At 36.4% G+C, this 17,722-nt stretch overlaps 2 protein-coding genes across 2 annotated transcripts; both read right to left on the bottom strand.

Annotated features, from left to right (window-relative positions):
* Window positions 1–270: 270 nt before the first annotated feature.
* LOC128228789 (uncharacterized) lies at window positions 271–13,130 on the bottom strand. The gene is made up of 14 exons (XM_052940290.1): window positions 13,084–13,130; window positions 12,644–12,804; window positions 11,982–12,319; window positions 11,357–11,642; window positions 10,925–11,133; window positions 10,645–10,742; window positions 10,253–10,468; window positions 9,988–10,075; window positions 9,601–9,722; window positions 7,330–7,435; window positions 6,673–6,854; window positions 3,939–6,287; window positions 3,586–3,685; window positions 271–3,268 (listed from the first exon to the last, which is right to left on the bottom strand). The coding sequence occupies exons 3-14, from the start codon at window positions 12,288–12,290 to the stop codon at window positions 3,149–3,151; spliced, it is 4,185 nt and encodes a 1,394-aa protein (XP_052796250.1). The 5' UTR covers window positions 12,291–12,319; window positions 12,644–12,804; window positions 13,084–13,130; the 3' UTR covers window positions 271–3,148.
* Window positions 13,131–14,664: 1,534 nt separating this feature from the next.
* Window positions 14,665–17,089, bottom strand: LOC128228790 (U6 snRNA-associated Sm-like protein LSm6). The gene is made up of 4 exons (XM_052940292.1): window positions 16,952–17,089; window positions 16,692–16,782; window positions 16,265–16,378; window positions 14,665–15,077 (listed from the first exon to the last, which is right to left on the bottom strand). The coding sequence occupies exons 2-4, from the start codon at window positions 16,780–16,782 to the stop codon at window positions 15,043–15,045; spliced, it is 240 nt and encodes a 79-aa protein (XP_052796252.1). The 5' UTR covers window positions 16,952–17,089; the 3' UTR covers window positions 14,665–15,042.
* Window positions 17,090–17,722: the final 633 nt, after the last annotated feature.

The raw sequence follows: 17,722 nt of genomic DNA, 5'->3' as shown, positions 1-17,722 counted from the left end.
ATGAACACTATTTGAATGGTCTGTGTAACAGGCTGTAAGACATATGACTCAACTATTGTTCATTTATTGTCAGGAAGTCAGTTACATCTGGCTTCTCATTGTGAGCATCTGAAATTACAATCCACTTAAACTTCTTAAGGATGAATCACAAATGAAACATTATTCCTCCTGAGAAGGCCTCTCATGTTAACAAAGATAAATCGTTAAGACTGTCAGATACATCACAAAGCAAAAAGAGAAAGTACAAATGTACCAGAAGAAATACTTTTATTTGTTCAACATAGAACAGCAACTAAAGGTATAAATAAATACATATATATATATATAAATAAATATTTGATAAAATTCATTAAAACCATGAAAACAATGGCATGGATCGGCTTCTACATTATGTGTGTTTGCATTGAACAATTTTAATAAGCGCACTTTTGTGCACAGATTATAATGAAAGTGTGTCTGAATCCAAGGCATGTGTTCTAACACTATCTCTGAAATTTCAAAACTCCCAAAATTGCAAAATACAAGCATTATCTCACAGATATACCGTTTTTACAACATTTTTATTTTTTGTCTTGGAATGAGTAAATTTTTGCGTAAATAACTGCAAACCAATGATAAAAGATTGCTGATAAAAGATCAGATCACAGATTTTCATATTTCCATTCGAAAATAAATGTTTTATGGCTTAAACCGTTACTAACGGTTTAAGAAAAATGCATAAAACATCATTTCTTAAATACAAAAATCTGCTATCTAATTTTTTGTCAGTAGTCTATATTACTGGTTTCCATGCATTTTCGCAAAATTTGGCTGGTTCAAAAAGTTGTCAAAACATTCAATCTGGACTATTAAGCTCTTAATGTACAATTGCAATAAGGTCAAGTTATCTCTAAATGCATGACATTGCCAGGTCCATCTCAAACATTAATACATATACAGAACCTGAAATAGCCTAAACACACGCACAAAACTGTCATTATTAATGCATCTCATGAACAAATGAACATAGGCAATATGTGAAACTTTGATGCATGATGACCCCATGAAATGTTGGTTCCATTCCGAAGGTTTTACTCACTGGCTAATAACAGATCAAGTTATGGAAGTTTGTATTGTTAACCTGTTTTTCTTTTTCTAGGTTATAAGTTTGGGGTATGTCTCCAGGTGGGCAGTGTGTCACCAGCAACACTCATGTCTGAATGTTGAAGGTCAAAGTCACACTGATGGTCTTAAGTCAAAATGGACACTCTCGTTTTACCTTAAGGGAGCATATAAACCTTTCAGTTTCCCTTCTCCATCTGTATTCTTATCAGTCACTTATTTAATATGCCCAAAGCATATCTGTACAGATGTTAAAAAAACTTGGTTTTCATCGCATAGCAGTGTTGCTAGTTGTTTTTTATTTCAACTGAAATCAACGTTTCGAGGTCAAACCAGGGTGTTTGTAATCTCTTTATTGTTATGATATTTACATGTTATTCCCATTCACATTAGTCCCTTTAAATGATATCACAATAATAAGGAGTCACCAGGCATCTAATTTTCATATTATTATAAACCAGATACTTAGAACAATATAAAAAATATGAAATGCATTATTAATTCTACATTGTAACAGCCCATGGTGGTGTAAAATATACCAGGGGGAAAGTGCACTCAATGGGAGGACGGATCCAAATGATGATCAGGGGGAAAGTGCACTCAATGGGAGGACGGATCCAAATGATGAACAATAAAATAGTGCCAAATATTTACACTTATGAGTATCATGTTTAAATATATGGGATGTTATCACAGTTATGACCCAATGAGGAATGGATACAATCATTGTTTTTTGTATAATTGAAATGCTCCTAAAACAAAGTCACAAGGTCCAAAATACACTTGCAATATATATTATAGTTCATGGTGTTTGATAGTGATAAATGGACGATAGCCTTACCACATTTATTCATCTGCCGGTAACAAAGATGTGTTATCTGCACATTTGCCTCCAAATTATCTTTTAAATAACTTGAATTTTGATAAAACAACATGTTTTGAAATTTTTAAACTTGTTTCTGTGACATCTGGCCCCTTCAGGCTGGCATCCTGGATGCTGACATCTCACCTCTAAAGGCTGGCATCCTGGATGCTGACATCTCTCCCCTACAGACTGGCATCCTGGATGCTGACATCTCACCTCTAAAGGCTGGCATCCTGGATGCTGACATCTCTCCCCTACAGACTGGCGTCCTGGATGCTGACATCTCGCCTCAAGCTGGCATCCTGGATGCTGATATCTTGCCCCTACAGGCTGACATCTTGCCCCAACAGACTGGTATCCTGCAAGCTGATATCTTGCTCCTACAGGCTGGCATCCTGGATGCTGACATCTCACCTCTACAGGCTGGCATCCTGGATGTTGACATCTCACCCTACAGGCTGGCATCCTGGATGCAGACATCTCACCTCTAAAGGGTGGCATCCTGGATGTGGACATCTCACCTCTACAGGCTGGCATCCTGGATGCTGACATCGCGCCTCTAAAGGCTGGCATTCTGGATGTTGACATCTCGCCCCTACAGGCTGGCATCCTTGATGCTGATATCTTGCCTCTTATGGCTGGCATCCTGGATGTTGCCTGGATGCTGACATCTCGCCTCTAAAGGCTGGCATCCTGGATGCTGACATCTCACCTCTACAGGCTGGAATCCTTGATGCTGATATCTCTCCTCGAAATGCTGGCATCCTGGATGCTGGTATCTCGCCTCTAAAGGCTGGCATCCTGGATGCTGACATCTCACCCATACAGGCTGGCATCCTGGATGCTAATATCTTGCCTCTACAGGCTGGCATCCTGGAAGCTGACATCATGCCTCTAAAGGCTTGCATCCTGGATGCTGACATCTCACCCCTACAGGCTGGCATCCTGGATGCTGACATCATGCCTCTAAAAGCTGGCATCCTGGATGCTGACATCTCACCTCTACAGGCTGGCATCCTGGATGCTGACATCTCACACCTACAGGCTGGCATCCTGGATGATGATATCTCGCCCTTACAGGCTGGCATCCGGGATGATGATATCTCGCCCCTACAGGCTGACATCTTGGATGCTGACATCTTGCCCCAACAGACTGGTATCCTGCAAGCTGATATCTTGCTCCTACAGACTGGCATCTTGTGTGCTGAGCTGGTAGGCCATGATCTGGTCTTGTAGCAGCTGAATGGCGGCCATCTTCTCAGTTAACACCTCACTAACTTTCTCCATGTAGTCACCAAATGACTGAAACATAATACAGCGAGATATCTCTTTCATGTTTGCTTTTAACATAAATATTGATATGTTGTTTGCATAATTATGTAGTGGAAACAACACTAGTCGTACTCCTTAACCAGGAATGACAATGTAGTTGGTAAACCTAGTGTTTTTCGTTTATAACACAAGTAACTCATGAAGATTAGTTTCATAACAATGTATTTTAAATTTTAAATATAGAAAGCAGTGGTATATCAATAATAAGGAATTTAAAGAAAGTATGTTGTCCAGCAGAATGTTACAGGTCTGCATTAAAAAATAACATGTCCTCATGTATTGCATACCTTATTTCCAGCCTTGGCTCCCAGCAACAGTTTCATCTCCTGTTTACAAAGGGAGGTCACTGTCGCCAGTTGATCCTCGTGGGAACTGATCAGCTGAGATCTGAAGTGGGAAAATCTTACTGTTCAAGGATTTTTACTTTACAAAACATGAATAAATACAATACATGAGAGATTGAGTGAAAGAAGGAACATTAATTTTAAATATTAATCTGGCGAGTTTAAAATCAAATCAGAATTTTTTTGTGGCAACATAATTTTTAACAATTTCTTTAATATTCTTATTTCAAACTTTACAATAAGTTAAATTTAAATCAGTTTAAAATAATCAATGTTTGAGAGAAGACAATTCCTACTTGAGGTCGAGTGTCTCACTGCTATCACTGTCACTTTTCTGTGACCCAGGCCTGTCACTGGCAGAGGAATGGCGGCTCACTGGGGTTGGATGTACAATGTCCTTGCTGAGGACGGCAGTGGCCTTGGTCTGCTTGTTGGTGGTGAGAGGCTGGGGGTGGATTGGGGAGAAGCATGCCCCTGCCTGCAGTTTCTCTGTTGTCAATGCACCATTACCTGCCGCTGCATCAATAGCAGAGTCTGACAGAGTTCGGTCACGTTTGTCTCTACAATAACTGTCCTGACCTGGCACCGGAGAATGAGACACATAGTCCTTTATCACAGGAGAACTGTTGTTTGTCTGTCGTGTGTTCACTGGAGAATGTACTACACGTGATTTCACAGACTGGAACACATTTCTACCAGCTTGGTCACTGAAGTAACCAGGCTGCGAAAAATCAGAGTTTTGGTAATTTGTCGTTTCTTTCTCTTGTTTAGTCAAGGGCCTGTGTTGAGTGGCCCTGCTGTGTAGAGCACTATCTGAGGCCACAGATACAATGCCACTATCACTGTGGCTAGACTGATTTTTGTCCAAGTTTCTAGGCAAGTGCATGTACTCATCATCTCTAGCTGTGGTCACTCGGTTACTCCTCTCACTTCTTACTGGAGTCTTGTCACTATGCTGTGAGAGACTGTCAGCATCACTAACATCACTTGAGTTAAAGTGTCTCTGACCAGAACATTTTGCCAAATGGGTTTCAAAGTCAGCTGGGGTATCAAACCAGTTAGCACTTATGGGTTCCTTGCCAGCCTCTGCCTGCTGAATATTAAGGCATGGCTGCTGTTTTGCCTCAGACCTTCCACTACTAACCGCAGTATTAGAACTGTTAGGAAAGTAACTACTTTTCTGTTTTGGAACCACATGGAAAGGAGTTTTCCCACTACTATTGTCCTTTGCACTTGAAGGCCTAACACTACCATCATTTCTCTCACTGTTGGTCTTGGGGATGGTTCTGACAGGATCAGGACGGAATCCCTGCTGGGGCTGGGGAGGGGTGACAGGGTTCTGGTTTTTGTTGAGGTGCCAGCGTGGGGACTGGGAGAACGTTGTGAGCTCAGTGCTCTTGGCTGGAAGCACGGCTGGGATTTCTGGCTGGAGAGATGGGTCCTGGGGAATACGGGGCTGAGTTCCGGAGTTCTCACTAGGGGTCCTCGGTGTCCAGTTACGCTGGTCCATTGACGGAGCATCAAACAGCAAGTCATCTTCTATAGTGTCGGATAAAGATGATGGTATCCTTATCTGAGGTCGTGTGACTTCAGACTTCTGTTTCTCTATATCTTTAGTTTTTGATCCGGAGGCAGCATTTTTTGCTTTGATGGAATCATCAGTTCTTTGTAAACCATTTTGTTTTTGATTACCATAAGATGGTCTCGATTTATTTGCATCATATTCCTGAAGAGTCACTTCACCACTGTCATCATGTAAACCTGCCGGAGTATTATTTGAACCATCATTGTACACTTTCTTTCTTAATACTGGGACACTGGCAGAAACAGCCGACATTCTGGGCTGAGTGGTGGGAGTGTTTTGGACTTCCCCCTGGTAGCTGGGCTGACCGAGTGTTGAGGCCGGTTTCCTACCAACTCCCACAGGGAACACTGGTGTGCTGGCAGCTACAGCACTCTTCCCATCTGTGCGGTTTAAATCATTCATCTCTTCTTCATTGTTGAAATCAGTGGTTGGAAAGTCATTGTCTGTGTCTGAGGACTTTATCACGGGAGGGATGTTACGACTAGGTGTGATTATTTTCTTTCCATGATTATCAGTCTTTGTACTAAATGACTTCACATCAAAGTTTTTCATTTGCTGGAATGCACTCGTTTGAGCCACGGGTTTCTGAGGTCCTGTCACGTTACAAGAGTCTGTGTCTGTCTGATCAGACTCACTGTTTGAAGACATGTTTTGCTTGGAGACAAGATTTGGAGCAAAATGTCTTGTTATTGGAGCTTTATTACTTGACTTTGACACAGAGGCACTGGGCACAGCACTTGCAGAGCTTGCCCTAGCCCCAGAACTGGATGCGCGTGTTTCACTCCTCCCAGCAACAGTGGCTGTCTTCCTTCGCGCCCCAGGGCCTCTTAAAGGGGTTTCACTGGGGTCAAGGTGGAGATCAGCATTTGAGTTACGGTTAGTGAACTGCTTGGTGCTCTGTCTCATGGGTGTGGAGGAGCAGAGGATGTTTGAGGGCTGGAAGATGGAGGGGGCTGAGGCTGGGATATTCATCAGGATGTTGGACATAGCCACGTTAGTGCTTCCCCGTGTTGAGGATGCCTGCTGGCTGCCCTGGCTGGAACGACGCAATTCCTTTACCCTGCAACAAGAAGGTAGTGACATTATTTAATTATCTTTTGCAATACACTGATGATAAATCATATACTTCTAGTGATGAGAACAGTACCAATACTGCACACATCAGGTTATACATTTCACACTTTGTACAGTTATTTCCTTCAAACAAGCTCACAAATCTTCAATATTAATTTAATGTCTGTTATTAAATCTGATTAATTTTTACTAAAAGATGATCTATGTAAATTTCAAAATCATTTTTGTTAGGAGTTTTTCATAAATTTATATATAATACGATCATATAAATATCAAAACTCTGGTACCGTGAAAACCTTATATCCAACATTGAACCATTTGAACAAGTATGCATGCATGTCAAACCTGACATCATTGTATGTATAACCTACCTGTCAGCGTATCTGAGGGTGTTGAGAGTGTGTTCACACGACGTGCTGCCTGGAGATATGTTTGCAATCATGCAAGTGCGTGAATTCCCTATGAACGAGTCCTTGAGGATGTGTGTCAGCTTGCTCTGTCTGAATGGCTTGTGACGGCTCTCCTGGTCAATTGACCGGATACATTCCTTCAGCTGAAAAAACCATCATCGTTAATAATGGTATAGTTTGCTGTAATCTTAACTGTTGCATTTTTTTATCATCTACACCATTCCTACCTGCTCTGTGGCCAAGGGTGGTAACTCTAAACAAGTGTCAAAGAAAGAGATTATACAAGAATTACAGCGAACAAAAAAGATTACCAAGTGATTATATAAAATTATTGTGTCATATTTAAGATTTTTGTTTAGAATTCTAACATCTTCAAGGTTTGATTTCCCCTGTTTGCGCTATATTAGAACAAAATTGACTTTTAATTAAAAGTGACACTCATATATAAAATCAATACATTCACATGATAACAAACATAGATTTGAGTGATAAAGCTTTAACTACTTAATAGTTTTACAGTGATCAACTATCATCTCATATGGCAGAAATACCATGGTTTCTGCACCTTTCCTTCAAATTTAATGCTCTATTAATCCAAAACAAAAATGAAGTCCTTACTGCAAGAAGACTCTGGTTGATTTCTGCTCCCTCCATGCGCGTCTGTTTGTCTGGATCCCCTGAGTCTGAAGCTCGCTCACTCCCAGCCAGGTCAATAAACGAAATTCTGTCAGAAATAAGTACAACAGTAAACATTAATCTGTACAGACTTCTTTGATGAAAGATATTTTTTCCTTAAATGTTAAAGTTCTAGTAAATTGCTTCGAAGCTTGTAGGGTATGCAAATCAATATAAGTGGACTTTATTTAATGGGCTGCACTGTGTGTTTTGGGGCCTTCAGACATACATGTGATCTTACTGGAGTTTGTATAGAACAATTAAGTCAATATATGCCTCTGTTAAAGGTGTTGTTAAGACCAAAACAAGACTCTCCAATGTTTTTGATTGTCCAATAGGATTACGTCAAGGTTGTAGTTCAAGTCCAATATTGTTTGCCTTGTTTATAAATGAACTGCATAGCTTGTTTTTAAACAACAATGTAAGAGGTTTACAACTTTTCCCTGATATAATTGAAATATTTTTAATTATGTTTGCAGATGATATTGCATGTGTATCTGACACCGTTGTAGGCCTACAAAGGCAGTTAAATATTTTACAGGATTTTTGGAATGAATGCAAGCTTTTTGTTAATATAGACAAAATGAAAGTTATGGTATTCAAGAATGGTGGACAATTATCAAGACATGAAAATTGGTATTATGCAAATAATAATTTAAACTTGATGTTGTAAAGGGTTTTGATTATGTTGGTGTTTATTTCTCAAGTACATTATATCTGTATAAAATGGCTGAACATATGTCAATTAAGGCAAAACGAGTACTTTTGCATGTTTTAATATGTTTCAGAATTATAGTTATGTACCATAAAGAACATTATTTGATGCAAAAATCATGCCAATTATGTTATATGGCTCAGAGTTATGGGGACTTCAAAACATGGTTTGCATTGATATAGATGTACATATGTTGGGATGCAAGAGGTTCTTGAATGTTCAACAAAACGCTTGCAATGATGTGGTTCTAGGTGACTTGGGACGTTTTCCTATGTATATATATTCATCTAAACGTTGTATTAAATACTGGACTCGTCTTCTTAATATGCCAAAAACTAGATACCCTAAATGATGTTATAATATGATTTTATATTATGATAGTATTTGGCTTTTGTAATTGGGTGACTACTGTTAAAGAAAATGTATATAGTAACAGCTTTGGCTACATTTGGGAAAGCCAACATGTCAATAATGTTAAGTTGTTTTTATTCCAGTATACTAATTTGTTATACTAATAGGTTAAAAGATCAGTATTTGCAAATATGGAGAGCCAGATGATACAGAGAGAAGAACGCACTTGCCCATACTGCGAATGTTATATTGAAGATGAATTCCATTTTTTGTTGATATGTCCTTTATATAGTGTTTTGAGGAATGTTTATATTGCAAAATACTATCGAGAAAACCCTACTTTTGATAAACTTTATGATTTAATGTGTAATACAAATGCTTGGAATTAATTTAGCAATGTTTATTTATTATGCATTTGAAGAAAGAAAATATTTTATGGACATTTGAGTTTGATATCATAACATGTCACTATCACTATCTATCATGATTGTTTGATATATGTATGCTATTGTGTTTGTGTATGGGCCGAAGGCCTTTTGTACAATATACTTTGAACTGAACTATTTATTGCATTATCGCTAGATGACTTTCTGAGAGCAATTAAGAACATTTCATGATGATATCTCTAAAATTGTGTAAGATATGTGTTTACAAGTAAGATCATATATTGCACGTTTTGTATACTAAATTTGACATCACACACATGAGGTCATAACAAAAGTACATTATTGAAACAGACACATTGAATACATTCGAATTAAGTAGGGAAGAAAGTTGTGGTGACTTTGGAAAAATTAGTACGGTAGTTGTCATAAATCATCAAGAAAATAATGCACCAAAGACAATCCTGAGATTGTAATAAGGAAGAAAATTACAACATATTGAAAAAAACAAACATTATTTTTGGCAATCTTTATTATTATAAATGATTATAAGGCCAAAGTCACTCGCAAAATGTAGAAGATTTACAGATTCAATTGTACCTGTCTGAAGAAACAATTGAATTTGATCAATTATTATGAAAAACAGCTTAAATTGCATAAAATTCTTGGTTTAATTCATTTTGGAGTATGTTTTAGTTCTTAAATTTTCCAAAGTTAATTATCATTAATATTAACTTTGTTATATTTTGATGCTTAGCCTCATACCTGCCAAGTCTCCTATCAGTAGAGTCACGTATCTCCATTTGCAGGATGGCGTGAGAGCGTGATGAGTCAGGGTTCACACCACTGGTACCCTTGCTGCGAACAGAATTACCATACTCGAGCACCTAGGAAAAACAGGATGCATTGACAAAGTTCAGTTTCCATTGATGCAAAATTAATTGTTTTACTTTGTACAATTTGTTTGCCAAAGCAGGCATACTCATTTGAGAAAACTTAATAATCAGAGTCAGTTACAGTTTCTAAATTTAGCTTAAAACACAAACTACAAAATAATTAAGTATAAACTCCATCAGCAGCTAAATGTATATCATGACTACAAATCTTGCAATAACCAAAAATGATAAAAGTGTATATAAATGTAGCGCTCACCTGCATGAGAGACTGTTCATCTGTGGCCTCTGTCTCAGTAAGACCTGCTATACACACATGATTAGAGCCATCTTCCCGTGCATGCAACCTGCAAAAACACATGAGTTTAGAAAATTAATAGTTTCTCACAGTAAATAAAACAATGTGTTAACTTACATTTGGGATTAATTTTGGTAAAAGTTCTTGACAACAAAGTAATAAAGTATTCACAGATGTTTTCCACTTATTACAATGTTATAATGGTAATCCTGATTGACACCCTCACCTGTTTCTCTTGTTGAGGAGGTCAAACAGCTGTCCACAATAGATTTCAAAGAAGCTGACCCAGACCTTGATACCTGTGCCATACTGGCCGCTCTCAACAATGGAGAAGATGTCATGGGCCGCCAGCAGGTAGAGGCCCGGCACATCGCGTCCACCAATCATTGTGTGGGTCTTCCCAGCTCCTGTCTGTCCGTATGCAAAACATGTGGCACTACCTCTGTAATATTACACCAGCAATTAAAGGAACAGTTCCATAATGCTTATTATCCATTCTGGTTTGAATTTAATACATCTAACATTATTACAAAACATAATGTATTATCAAAACAGCCAATATCTACAAACAGCTCCTGAATCTCACAAGCTCCTACAGAATGAGGACTGGACACCTACCCATCAAACACACAGCTTATAAGCGGTCTGGCTGCCCTAATGTAGACATCCTCGTTGGAGCACTTCTCGTCAAACACTTCATCAAATATGAACTCATGCTGAAATAAACATAATGCCACATAGGATAGATCACATATATAGGTCTTGTAATTGTACAGCATTATATGACATGTTATAAAATCCATTGATAATGGTCTTTAATTTGATGTGTTCTTTCTAAGGTTAGGGAAACATTTCATAATTTAAAACACATTATTAAATGTCTATAATAAGCACCAACTTTGAGGGTGTAGGCTGTGAGATCCACAGCCTGTTTGGGCTCAGAGACCACAATGGTGGTTGTGCTGCCAGCGTGGACCATGTCCTCCTCCCCAGACCGTACCTCCCGCTTGCTCAGGGGACGCTTACGAACACAAACCTTAATACGGTCAACATTCAGCCTGCTTGAACCTGGCCTTGACTTTGGACGAGCAGTTGTACTACTTCCTCCTGTGTACAAGTATTATCAGGGTAAAACGTATGATATAGTTGTTTATCTTTAAATTATGTACAAACACTGTGTTATGGATATACATTTTATTTGTGTTATTTCAATATAAAAAGTTGTTTATCATCTTTCTAAAGAAAAGAAAAAGGCATATGCATTTCCGCATATAAAAATCTTTATCATATTCATCGAAACTATACATGTTAATGTTTCTGTACAACTTACCAGGGACTCCATAATTATATCCAGCTCCATGTTTGACTTTTTCTACAGGGACTTTTCTCACTTTACCAGGAAGTTCCCTAACAGATGTGGTCACGCTGTGTTTCACAGCTGGCTCATAGTCTGAGTGCTCCTCTGACTCAGCAGTGGAGGAGTCTGTAGACTCATCATCAGAGTCGAAGTGCAGGCCAGAGGCTCCAGCAGCTGACAACTGGTGACTGCTGGCCGAGGTATGCGACCGGTCTCGAATACGAACATCATTTGTGGCTGAAAATGACTTCCCAGCTACCTGAAAAAATTTTCAAATAATACATATATAAGTTTATTATTAACATAAATATAGTAAAAAAACAAAATAAGCTCACACTTCATGTTTCTGCACACTATCATTCTTTCTTAAAAATAAATTCAATTCTAAAATGTACTTAAAACTTAGATATATTTGCAAGCAAAAGGTTTGAAAATTTCATTTAAAAGGACAATGATCAAGTGCAGGCAATATTATTTATAAACAAGTTATTTAACTGGCATTATTGCTTCCAGAATACAGTAACTGTACCAGAGTTAATTTAACAATACTTTTAACAATTACACCTCAAACTGCTTAGAATAAAGTATAAAATATTACCTGCAAAGGGGTCTGGGCTGGGCTTCTGTTTCTTTTTCTAGCAGACTTGTTTTTCACATTTTGTACTGATCTATTAATGGCTGAGGGGCCAGAGAGATAATTGTCCCTCTCTGTATTATGAACAGCCTTTACGATACTGATAAGTTCTACCAGCCGTCTTTTGTCTTCCGCTGAAGTTATTCCGAAAGCTGGGCAATCGTTCACAGTCAATCTGGTCAATGCTTCTGACTTTGTTATTCCATGTGAACGGAATGAGGGGTAGTACCTTTCAAGTTTGGCCTCTCTGAGGCATTCATATAATGTCCCCATGTTAAATTGAAAGAGCTAATGTTATGTACCTGAAATTAAAATATACACTTAAATGAAGACAGAAAAAGTCCTTTCATTATTATGTTAATACTATATCAGACAAAGTCAATCCTAGTCGACTGATCTTTTTGACTTCTCAAACTTATTTAATCATAACCAGTATTACGTGTCATCTAAAGAAAACTTGCATTTGTTTACAAATAAATTTATATTTGGAAAATGTCCAAGACATCATACATACTAATTATATTTAAAAGAACAAAGCTATACGATTTTTCAATAGATACATAAGTACAATATGTACAATTTTAATATATAGTTATCAACAAACTAAAAAAATTAATCCAATCTACCTTGGTATTTAAATCAATAATAATTAGCTTCAACAGGAAAATGACTGAGCTAAGCTCAGCTTACTCCATTTCAGTTGTGACCTCACAAGTTCGTGTCTAAACTTGAAACACCAAGTGCATTTTCCAGTTTCCTCCCTTGTCTTATACTCTTATCTACAACTCTGGAAATATTCAAGATAATATATAAATCTTTAATGATACAGTATTTAAAAGTGCAAGTCTACAAAAATAAAGCATTTACCACTGCAAGCCCCGACAAATGCAAAAACAAATGGCTCGACATAGAACGTTTACTTTCAGTTTCATTTCACTCTTGAAAAATCATCATATTGCAAACTTTTAATGAAACATCCGACTACAAACAAAAACATATATAGAAAAATATGATAAATGGACAGTTAAATATTTGCAGACAGTATTGTACACGATTTATCGATTACCAACAATAACTATGCGTTTTTATGTCGCCGGTAACGCTTTGGACGCCATTTGTAAACAATGAAGTGTACTTCACGGATTGCGGTTACAGTGGACTGAATTTCTGCGATACCGGTGAAACGTGTACGCTCGTATCACAAACTAACAATGTTTGAAAGAAAAATTTAAATGTCAAACTGATTACTCTGCTGTCTTCTGATGCAAAGAAAAACATCACAAAAATATGTTGATGTGACTTTGGACAATAAACTAAGTTTTAACTAGGAGATGTTTTTTTCAACACATGTCTGAAGTTTAATGTTTGTACTTACATGTAGTAGATTTCCTTCTCCAACATTTGATTTCACGTCGATTTCACGAACTAGACGCCGACCCTTTTTATAGTACGTTGGTAAAAAAAGTTTGTGTTTAAATATGTTGTTTATAACCTTTAAATAGAAGATTAATGTAACACCATTACCCAATGATGACAATAAAATTATTCCATAACGCCTAACAAAAATAGCCTACCTACCATACCTGTTTCTGAAAAAATATGTAACTCTAACCAAACCTTTTTATTAAACGTTATTGTCCGCCCAATGTTCTGATGACAAGGTTGTCGACACAAAAGTAATAACTATAGGTTGCCTCTACAGGTGACACAACACTAAATTTGGCAATGCCCGAGAAACTAGTTATTTAAATAATTATAGGGCCCTGCAAAAATGCAGGTGCCCTTAAGTAATAATCCTGTCTGTCTGGCAGTCGGTCTGTCCACATTTTTCATAATAACATTACAACCACTGAAGATGTCAACTTCAAACATCCCCCCTCCCAACTTTAATATTGTAAGACTTATAGCTCTTTGTAACTTTTTTTAAAACTTATCCTTTCCCCCTAGCTTTACAAGATATCCGCTTCAAACTTCATAAACTTACTCACAGTTACACTGCGCTCTTTGGAGGCAAGTTTTATAATTTCAATATCAATTTATGGCCCTTTGAAACTTTTAAAATTACACATGTCTTTTTGTGTCTCTTAATCACTTATAAACTATTGAAGATATCAAAAAAAATAACTTCATACACTTACTCTCAGTAACAATATGGTCCAAGTCAAAAAAATACCTCCAGTTTTTCATATCATCAGATTTATGACACTTTGTACCTTATTTCAATAGAAATCGAGAGGTTTTGAAACATCAATATAGAAAAGGAAATGTAGCCTTATTTGAAAGCTCAAAACCACAAATCCAATATGAACATGTGATTTAAGTGGATGCAACTGACTTCTTTTAAAAATGTGTATGTTGACCATCTCCCTTTGCTTATATTCCTTTGTTGTTTTTTTTTTATATGGTTTAGATAGTGTATATAACAACTTCATATATAATCCAATACAAATTTAAATATATATGAATAATAAAACAGTCCTGATTAAAGAGAAACGTTTTCTCAGAACAGCTCGTATTTGTTTTTCGAACATTAACAACCCTAGATTGATATCTTATGTACAGCACAATGATCTGTGACAAAATTCAATGAAGGCATCAGTAGGACATGTAAGTCGAGGACTCGGGTATTATTTCAAAAACAAATATGTTTCTCCATCATTATTTATTTCTTAACAAAAGCAAGATTTATCATAAAAAAGGAGACATTTCACAATGAACACATCTTATAATGGAAATGATAATTTTGGTATTATGCCACACTGTGTGTCAACAGTCAAAAAATGTGTATAGTTCTGATCATGAAAATATATTTATATGAACAACCATTTCAAAAAAGTTTGTTAGAAAATACACTTGATGCAGAACTGCTGTGTGTATCTTGGTCAGACATTAAAAGTATACTGTATGACATTTTAAGTATTTTTAAAAAATGTAAAAAACACACTAGATATGAATCCCATGTACACAGAAGAACTCAGTTCTATACATGTATGGTGGTGGTGATGAATATGTACAGAAACGAGTGTCATCCACGTCTTTTTGTTGTTGAAATGTACAGCACTGAAAAAGAAAACCATAATATTATAAATTTTCAATATTAGATTAAACTAGAAACTAAAGTAATATATTATATATATGTACATTTTTTTAAGATGTGCTGTAAGTATTGTTCAGAACCTTAATTGAAAACAAAATTATTTAATTAATCTTTTTAATTATTTTTAAGGCACAACATAAGACATTTTAACAGAAAATATAAATAAGAAACCCAAAGAGCCATTGGGTTTGTAAAACAATATAAACCAAACATCGCCAATGAACAAAATGTAAACACACACACACACACATATATATATATATATATTTATATATATATATATTGTGTATCAGATACATGTAGTCCACTAGCACCCTTTATCCTAGTTCTGGATTCCATAACTTTAATGTTGATATTTATTTTTTTGATGTTTACAACACATTAAAGTTATGGCGTAACCCCCATAGTAAAGTCAACCAGAATCAATTGAGTGTGATGATGCAATGCAATCACATGACCATGATGACGTCGATGGGTTCTATTTATAGCATCGGATTCACATTGTTCATTTAGTTGAAAACAATTTCAGTAAGGCTGAAAATACCTTTTGATAGTAAAAACAATTTATTAATTCCAAATTTTTTATTAGTTATTTACTAATTATTCAAAATAGAAAAAATAACAGCAAAATAAACACTACATTTGTGAGGTCAAATGTAGCTCACATGGGTATTTTCTGAAAATCTTGGTGTCACGTGATTAAATTTAAACACAACTATGACCTAGTTAAGGAATGCTTGTAATAGGATTTATTAAAATGCTAAATCAACTATCTTTAAAGCGTTTTTTGGTTTTGAAAATGTGTTTATGAACTACATTTTACTTCATTTACCTGAGGATACAGTTATTTTGTCTGTACAATGCATACAAGTGAAATGACAGCTGGTAGGGTTTGGATATGGCGTTCTCTTCAGCGAACACATCCAAAAAGGTATAACGTGTTCGCAGAAGTTCTTTAGCTACGTTTATCCCATCTTCTATTTAAATATGTATAGTCTTGATTACATTGTTTATGTATATATCTTACAGATTACAGGTCTTCAGAATCTGAATTGCGTTGCTTTTATACCCGGAAAACCATACTGTTATATATATACAAAATGGAGATTCTCTTGAGTTTAACAAACACTACACATAGTTCATATCTCACCGTTGTTTCCACGGATGAAGGCATCTCCATATTTGTTTTTCAGCTGTCCATTCACATACTCTTCTGTCTGCTCAAGGGCAATATTCATGTACCCATCAAGACATGCCAGCACTCCTGTACACAGAAAGGAGACAACAAACTTGAAACTGTCTTTTGGATTGGATTGAAAAATGACACTTCATAAAAAGTAAAGAGACAGGAATAAAAGAAGACTAACAGATTTGCTCTACAATCCTTTCAGGATAAGCTGGAATTAATATTTACCAAATGCAAAAGCTAAAGTACTGAAGACCTATAAAATGTAACTTGACTTAAAGTTGTCGTTTATCAAACCAATTTGACTGACAATTACTATAATGTTATTTAGCTCAAAAGTCAAGGAAGTTAAGTTTATTCTTAAGAAAAAAAATAGCACCAATTATATTACCTCTGTAATCCACACCAGAATTAAGCTTCACCACCACTGGCCTTCCTATAATTTTCTTCAGAAATTCACTTGGAGTTTGTTTACGACTCATCTGCAATCCGGACAAAGACAATGAAAAAATATGACATCATGAAAGAGATAATCAATTATGTATAACAGGGCCTGGCAAAATTAAACAAAATTTACATAAGAAACGTATTTGTACAGTACTGATGAAGAACTTGAAAAGAAGATATTTTAAAATGGAAAAAATACGATACCTCGAAAATAAGGGGCACACAACACTTTTACAAGAACGGGAGCAGACAATGAATGAATGTTAGGACTTGGCATGTACGCAGTGTTCTCCTCCTGGAACTAAACTATCAAATTCAGTATACTCCCAGTCTCCTTAAACCAGAAAGTCTTTTCATCTTTCAATACTGGGCATTTTATTTATACGTCGGTTTCGGGATAGGAATTATAAAAAAACAACAGAGTGGGTGAAATTGTTCCTGGATATCATATTCATTCTAAAACCATCGCCATTTGTTTAGAGCGCTCTATTAAAACAGCAATATGGTCAAGCATTCCATTTGCACTAGAACGTAATGGTGACGTCCACTCTGAGCAGCTAGTGGTGTAGCTACATATAGATTGTAACTGGTATGATGGCATGTTTCTATGGAAATTGTTTTATTTTAGAATACACGTAAAAGCGTTTTCCAGCATATGAAAGACTACAAATCACACCCTTTTGAAGCACTGTATGCACACCCTACGTAACAGTGCAAGAGAACATCACAATTGTTGCTGTAGTTAGCGTTGTAGTTGTTACAGACACTGAGGTTCTCGAGAGTAAAAAATCAGATTATCCTATATAAAACTATTTAAAACAAGTGACCCAGCTGCGGGAACAGTTTTGACCCAAAGGTAGCCATTTGAACAAGCTTGGTAGAGAAGGAATTAATGAGCATGGCTTTATACAATATGTTAAGATTTTAAAAATGTTCCTATATACTACACGCGTCACCACTTGAACAAACTTGAAA

This window comes from Mya arenaria, chromosome 3, assembly GCF_026914265.1.
Source record: "Mya arenaria isolate MELC-2E11 chromosome 3, ASM2691426v1".
Lineage (NCBI taxonomy): Eukaryota > Metazoa > Mollusca > Bivalvia > Myida > Myidae > Mya > Mya arenaria.
This window is presented reverse-complemented; position numbering and strand designations above follow the sequence as displayed.

Bases quoted from the DNA above. Each gene is read 5' to 3' on its own strand.
- LOC128228789 (XM_052940290.1), bottom strand. From the start codon at position 12,290: ATGGGGACATTATATGAATGCCTCAGAGAGGCCAAACTTGAAAGGTAC. The intron at 11,643-11,981 runs GTAATATTTTAT...AAATTTTTTCAG, and splicing joins CAGCCCAGACCCCTTTGCAG to GTAGCTGGGAAGTCATTTTC. The intron at 10,743-10,924 runs GTTGGTGCTTAT...TGTTTATTTCAG, and splicing joins TCACAGCCTACACCCTCAAA to CATGAGTTCATATTTGATGA.
- LOC128228790 (XM_052940292.1), bottom strand. From the start codon at position 16,782: ATGAGTCGTAAACAAACTCCAAGTGAATTTCTGAAGAAAATTATAGGA. The intron at 16,379-16,691 runs GTAATATAATTG...TTCTGTGTACAG, and splicing joins TTCTGGTGTGGATTACAGAG to GAGTGCTGGCATGTCTTGAT. The intron at 15,078-16,264 runs GTGAGATATGAA...TTTCTTTTTCAG, and splicing joins CTTCATCCGTGGAAACAACG to TGCTGTACATTTCAACAACA.